We start from the raw sequence: 7446 nt of genomic DNA, 5'->3' as shown, positions 1-7446 counted from the left end.
TAATAACAACTCTTGTAGCAAAATTGTAGCCTTTTTGCTGACAACAATTTTTAGCAAGCACTTGGCGAAATCTGTTCGAGCAGACTTGGCTAACTGGGCATTTAAGAATATAACTTAATTACAAATTAATTGTTATTGCATACATTTTTTTCAGCCTTCCGTTATAACAAGGAGCATGGAATATAAAAATAAAATCTGTTAAGTCTTAATTTAAAAAATATATGTGAATGTATGTGAAAATATTGTCAACATTTTATTTATATACTTGGATTTAGATAAATATATATTTTTATATAATATTTTATCTTATAATCTTTTATACAATTTTATCTTTAAAATTATATCTCCTGCGCAAACTTTGAAACATGTAAATTATGTAAATGCATATGTAAATTATAAATTATAAATTGAAAAACTAGTAAAATTAAAACTAAATAAATGCGTTAACTTTAATAGCAAAAATTTCGCTTTTCTGAACGTTTTTAATATTTAAGCATATATATTTAGGCAACAAATTGTTATACAAACATTGATTATAGAATTAATTATATCTGTATTAAACATTTTTAAGGAGATCCATTAAATTACATATCTATATGTATTTGTAGCTAATATAATATACGTAAATAAAATACATAGAAAAACAAAATTAATATTAAATAAAATATATTATCTTTTTTATTAAAAACAAAGATATATTATCTGTGGAGATCCATTAAATCATATTATTGTAATGTTATTGTTATAATATATTATAAAATCTATTCTATATTTATTAATAAAAAAGAATTACAATGCTATAAAGGAACTATTAAATCTTACCATATACATATCACGTATTTATCATATACATTTGAACATAAAATATGTAAATGAAATGCATAAAGCAAAGTAAACATTGAATAAAATGTTATCTATCTCCTTTATTAATAAAAATAAAAAATATATATTGGGTGTTTTCCATTTAGCGACACAAGTCGACACAAGCATTATTTGATCTTTATTCTCATAAAATATAGAAGAAAGATAGAATGATGTTTGTGTCGATTTGTGTCGCTAAAATCCGCTAAATGGAAAACACCCATTATCTGTGGAGATTTATTAAATCATTAATAGCACGCTTATGTAAACTATAAATTATAAATTGAAAGACTTGTTAAATAAAAATTAAAAAATTAAATTAAAATATTAATTATTAAATAGATCTTTTGCTCTCTCTTTCTAATATTTGCTCTTTTATCAACAATTCTTTTTCTAATAATTGCACTTCTAATTCTTCTTTTTTTAATTGCATATTTAAAATCTGCATTTCAATTTCACTTTTTGCTTTTAAGTCTTCTTTCATAAATTTTGCCAGTTCTGTTTTTGATTCCATTAATATTGTTGCATCCGCGACGACGACCTCGAGATATATCGAACGCGCGCGCGACCACACAACCGATCGGCACACGCTAACCACGCGGCACCCGCGCACACGTGAATAATAACTCGGTTTAAAGGAAAAACTTTAATAACAGAACACAGGATTATTCACAACACAGAGAACACAGAACATTGATAACGATAAGCCGCGGATCGAAACGCGACCGCTCAGCTTGACAGCTGGCTTCCGACTCAAATGACGGCTGCTCCATCAACAATTCCTTGACAACGAGACCTTCTTCCTTTTTCAAGACAGACTCGACCGCGACTCAAACCAGAGACGTAACAATATATTAAATTGTGACGGTCTCGTATTAAACTGTGACTTTGTACTTTCTTTTTTCCTGCGTGAATTATTTTGATGCTTATTAAAATCTTCATTTACATTCATTATTCAAATTTCTTATTTGAAGTGGATTATTTATTTTTTTTCCTTAATATTTCTATTGCAGATCTATTCTGCAAATTTTTTTTCCCTTGTAATTGTAATTTTTCATTGCAATTTTTTTGTCGTCTTTTTTCTTCATATGTTGATGTCTTCCACTGTTATTTAGTAACTATAATAATATATATGTATAAATATAACATAAATATAATAATAAATTATTTAAATTATTTAAATATATTATTATGTAAATAATTATTTAAATAATTTAAATAATATATATTATTAAATTATTTAAATATTATTTAAATAATATTAAAAATATTTAATTATATTTAATAATGACAAAGATAAATACTTAAAATTAAAAAATTTGTATTAAATATATTTTTTATAACTTACGCTGCTATTTTCATCAGTCTCTATTTCATTCATATTTTGGTTTTCATCAAAATCATTTTCATAACTATTGTTATTAATATAATCTTGCATACATTTACTTAATTGGGTTTTTTTCTTTGTATATGGATGTCTTCTATTATTATTTACCAACTATAATAATATATATAAATATAATATCAATAATAGCATATAATATTAATAATATAATATTTAAATAATATAAAAAATATCTAATTAAATTTAATAACTATAAAGTGTTTAATAATTATAATAAATTATAAAAAAAATTAAAAATTTGTATTAAATATATTTCTTTGTAACTTACACTGCTATTTTCATCAATCTCAGTTTCATTTATAATTTGATTTTCATGATTGTCGTTAAATTCATTTTCATAATTGTTGTTATTTATAGTATAATCTTCTATACTACTCGATTGATTTTCATCGTATATCGTTTCATTGGTGTTTTTGACTTTCAGACACTACAAAACAAATACGCATAATTAATATAATAATCTATTTTAACTAAAACATACATTTTGAATACTTACAGTTTGTACATCATCCTCACATAAATCTTCGTTTATTATATTATCTTCATCAAGCCATTCATCTACAGTAATACTATTTCTTGGCATTTTACACAAATTTGTAGTTTTAACTTTAGGATTTGTACTTATAACTGTTTTACATGATTTAGTATTATGTGTAGGAGTTTTATATGTAATTATATTTGTAATTATAGGCATTTTACGTAAAGTTGATGTTGAAGTTTCACTTGATTCTGTTAAAAATAATATAAGTAATAACAATAATATATAATAAAAATAATGTATCTGTATAAAATAATATAAAGACATTTTACCTATGGCATCACTATCAAAATTATTTGTTAAGCCATCGACTGAAGATTTTATTATATCTCTTATGCGTTCCATTACTATATCTGATGTAGATTCACAAGATCCACCACCTGATATTAAAATTGCATATACAAATATTAAAAATACAAAATTATTAAATATTAAAATTATTATAAAATGTCTAATACAATATTAGCAGATATGATGTTTAAAAATAATGCTCTATAAAAATATAAAGAGAAAAAATTTACCTGTTTTATATAATTTCATTTTTTCATCTGCAAAAAACTTTCTGGTTTTCTTTTTTAAATTGTCCCAACAACTTTTTAAAACTTCTGAACTTCGAAATTCTGTCGAAGAAATACTATTAAATGTATTTTCTATTATTTCCAACCTTTTTCTTTATCTTTTAAGGTTATGTTATCAGATCTTTTATTTTCTATTATATGCTTATGTTTTAATATTAAATCGATTAAAATCATTTTTTCTGCTTGTGTGAAGTTCACAGCGCGTTTTCGTGATTGTTTATTTTCCATTTTATAATTTGTAACATTTAAAACTTAGGTCTACACCAACGTTATGATTTTAATAGGAAAATATATGTAATTAATTGTTACGTCCAGACCCTGGAATGGATGGGCCGTATGGAAGGACGCAACTTACTTACCCCGTGACACACTTTATTCGGGCGTGTGTATGGATCGGGTCGAACGAATGTGAAGGGCTTGACACAGGTCAGCGACCGAAGGTCTCTTTAACGGTGCGTTTTTAAGCCTATTCGTTCGGTGGCCCCTTTTCGGTAAAGGAATTTAATCCTTGTTACGCGGGATGGGACCTTTTTTTTTTTTGATATCGGTGAGGAAATCCTTTATGGATACCCGTCCTACCCCGGGGAGGGAGGGCGGGTTATGTGGGACTCCCGGTCTGAAGGACCGGTTTACCCACTAAAACCCCACCGGGTGCCAACTCGGGTGTTTGGGGGGAGGATCGGGTGCGCTTAGCGATGTCTACCGGACATCCTCCCCCCACCCACTCGACCTAACCTCGTGGGCGGACCCCTTCCAACATAATAATATGCCGGGTAGGGGCCCGCCCACATCGCCACTTGCGCGGCGGTATCTGCTCTAGTTGTGGCGCGGAGGGGCACCGTCTCCACGCCACGCCCTCCTCAGTGTTTCCGGGGGGCGGGGTCGGGGCCCGAGTCTCCTGCTCGAGCCCCGGCCCCCCGAGCCCCGGGGTGGGCCACCCTCCCTTTCCCAGAGGGGTTGGGATTTGAGCAGCACCCCAGGGCTCTTTCTCCGTGTCCCTCCAGGGGCGGGCTCCCTCCTTTTCCCTATGGGATTAGGATTCGGCCACGCCCCAGGAGGGCTCCACCTCGTCAGCTTTCGCTCCCCGAGGCAGCACCCCTCATCTCTCCTCGGCCGGGGGAGGGGAGGTCGGGTTACCGACTCCCCGCCCCCTGTCGAGGTCATCCCCTCCCGTTAGTGCGTGGGAGGGGACGACGGGGGCTATAATGCCTCCGCCTTTTCGGGGGTGGCCCGGCCGGCGGAGGCATGCCCCCGTCTCTCGGCAGAGGGGGATTGGCACGGCGCCGTCCTTCGCCGCGCCTCACCCTCTCCGCGTCCTCCTTCCGCAGCATCACTCTGCCGCAGAAGAAGGACACAGCTTTCCACGCCTCTGCCCTCCCGACCATAGCTCTGATGACGGCCGGGAGGGCGAGGTCCGCTCCCACTGCAACCATTAGTTCCGCACGCTCGGCCGCCCACGCTGGACAGGCTTCAAGCGTGTGCTGCGCCGAATCGTGCGGATGGTCGCAGTGGTGGCACTCCGCGGTGCGCTCCTTGCCGATCCTGCACAGGAACTCCCCGAAACAGCCGTGTCCGGAGAGCACCTGTGTCATCCTGTAGGTGATTCCTTCTCGTTTGACCCCATCTATCCACTGCGATAGACAGGGTCTTATGGCCTCGACGGTCCGCCTTCCACGCGGGATGGGACCTAGTGCGATCTCAGGATTTAGGGAAGATAACGGTTTAAATAATTAAATTATACATTAAATTAAAAATACATATATTATAAAAAAAAATAATGAAAGAAAAATACATCTTAGCAGTTGTAGGTATGCGTGAGTGGGTATCTGTGTGTATATGTATATATTCTCGCGGATGTTACAATCATTCGGAGGTCATCAGTCAGAATATACAGGGAAGAATTTACGTTAAGAATTAAATTCTGACTGGTTAATACAATATACATATAATTAATATAATATAAGAAATAAAACAAAATAAAAAGTGAATGTGTAATAAAAATATGAATAACGCTTACTCATTAAGGGAAGTATAGAATTCGTCGCTTGCGCATATGTGTTATAGTTAGAATTAAAATTTTCTAAATTCGCTGAAACACAGGTCTAAATTAAAATACAATAATAAAATTAAGATAAGAGATTCGCCAAGTCTAAGTTCGAAAATTATTCATCTATTTCAACGGTTTCTCCCAAAAGTAATGATAATTCAAAGGAAAATAATATAAAGAGAAAATAAAAGATAATAATAAAAATTATAATATAAGGAATATGGGAAATTAAAAGAAAACGAAAGGGAGTAAAGAAAAAGTAGAAATGAAAAGATATATATAAAGAAGGGCTGAAACGAGATATAAAGATAGAAAACAATATAAATTCTCGGTAAATAAATCAGAAAGAGCTAATAAAGAGAAATAAGGAATTGTTCGCGAATCGCCTTACGGAGATTTCCGGCAAACTGGAAATTGTTCGCGAATCACCTTACGGAGATTCCCGGCGAACGGGGAATTGTTCGCGAATCGCCTTACGGAGATTCCCGGCTGTTCCGGAAAGGGTCGATGTTATCGATGCCGATCACAGTGGATTGAGCGGCTAGATTATCGACAGCGCGGGGTCCGCGGAGGCGCTGGCGCTGCGGGGGCGCTAGTATAGGAAGGGCCCGAGAGCATGTTCGTTACGCTGGCTTTGTCTAGCGAGCACGTGCGTTATGGCCGTAATGGCGGACGGGTTTTCCGTTGTCTCGAGTGTTGTGCACGAATTTACGGGCAGCTACGAATTCAGGGCAGCTACAAAATCATCCTGCGGATGATATTCTGGGTCTTACCCTTGCCGTTGCCAGGTGCATTGCAAACAATTTAAGGGCAGCTACAAAATCATCCTGCGGATGATATTCTGGGTTTTACCCTTGCCATTGCCACGTGCTTTGCGAGCGATTTACGTGCAGCTACGAGATCATCCTACGGATGATATTCTGGGTTTTACCCTTGCCGTTGCCAGATTCTTTGCGACAGGACCGTGAGATACACTAGGAGGTGACCAAGAGTCGTCATTCGACTCGCGCTCAACTGCTTGCATGAGGTGACAGATCCTTGGCTGAGCCTCACATTCTTCACGAGAGTATTCACGAGATTATTATACGTATTATAATTATACTACTTATATACCACGTTATTATACTTATGTTATTTCTTCACGATATTTATTTACGTTATTATATTTATGTTATTTCTTCACGATATTATTTACCTTATTATACTTATGCTATTTCTTCACGTTAATTACACTCATAAATAGTTGCGTATCTGATTATGGCTTAATTAATAGATAATTATTCATGCCTATTACTTTATTTAATTTTCTCGTCTGCGGCTCTGACAGTGTTGTTTATTTTAAGGGCAACAAGTAATAGTAGTTTTCTCTATTTGCATAATTGACTTTATCGCCGCGTAATTGCATTTTTTTTGTTTGTTTACTCATTTTCAGTTAAAGTTTTCCTTGATGTTATTGTAAGGAAATCTGACGAATAAAACTGTGCCTATTGTTTATACGAAGCAATTCAGTAGTAATACTATGAGGTTTCTAACCCAGGGGTTCCGAGGGGGGGTGAGGGGCGAGGGGGAACCGGCGGGGAGGTGACGTCACGCGGGGGGGTGACGTCACGGGGATGACGTCACGCGGGGGGGGGGGTGACGTCACGCGGGGGGGGGGGGGTGACGTCACGTGCGGGGATGATGACATCACGTGCGGGGGATGATGACGTCACGTACGGGGGATGATGACGTCACGTGCGGGGAGTGACGTCACGCGAGGGTAGGGGGGATCCGCGGCGCGACCGGTGGACGAGGGGGTCCGCGCGGGTAGGGGGGATCGCGGCGCGAGCGATGGACGAGGGGGTCCGCGCGGGTAGGGGGGATCCGCGGCGCGAGCGATGGACGAGGGGGTCCGCGCGGGTAGGGGGGATCCGCGGCGCGAGCGATGGACGAGGGGGTCCGCGCGGGTAGGGGGGATCCGCGGCGCGAGCGATGGACGAGGGGGTCCGCGCGGGTAGGGGGGATCCGCGGAAAGAAG

At 37.3% G+C, this 7446-nt stretch overlaps 1 protein-coding gene across 1 annotated transcript; it reads right to left on the bottom strand.

Annotated features, from left to right (window-relative positions):
* Positions 1 to 1220: 1220 nt before the first annotated feature.
* LOC145966710 (uncharacterized) lies at positions 1221 to 4710 on the bottom strand. The gene is made up of 6 exons (XM_083091006.1): positions 3326 to 4710; positions 3077 to 3184; positions 2763 to 2995; positions 2535 to 2693; positions 2210 to 2359; positions 1221 to 1979 (listed from the first exon to the last, which is right to left on the bottom strand). Exons 1-6 carry the CDS (start codon positions 3342 to 3344, stop codon positions 1866 to 1868), a joined length of 783 nt encoding a protein of 260 aa, XP_082947132.1. The 5' UTR covers positions 3345 to 4710; the 3' UTR covers positions 1221 to 1865.
* Between the last annotated feature and the right edge of the window lie 2736 nt (positions 4711 to 7446).

This window comes from Camponotus vicinus, unplaced genomic scaffold, assembly GCF_025532165.1.
Source record: "Camponotus vicinus isolate PSW18456_S1 unplaced genomic scaffold, iyCamVici1.0 SCAF_2, whole genome shotgun sequence".
NCBI lineage: Eukaryota > Metazoa > Arthropoda > Insecta > Hymenoptera > Formicidae > Camponotus > Camponotus vicinus.
Note: the sequence above shows the minus strand (reverse complement) of the source record. Positions and strands in the feature narration are given on the sequence as shown.

Coding starts and splice junctions, on each gene's coding strand:
- LOC145966710 (XM_083091006.1), bottom strand. Junction 2,360..2,534: donor AGATTGATGAAAATAGCAGT/GTAAGTTACAAA, acceptor ATATTATTATAG/TTGGTAAATAATAATAGAAG. Junction 1,980..2,209: donor AGACTGATGAAAATAGCAGC/GTAAGTTATAAA, acceptor ATATTATTATAG/TTACTAAATAACAGTGGAAG.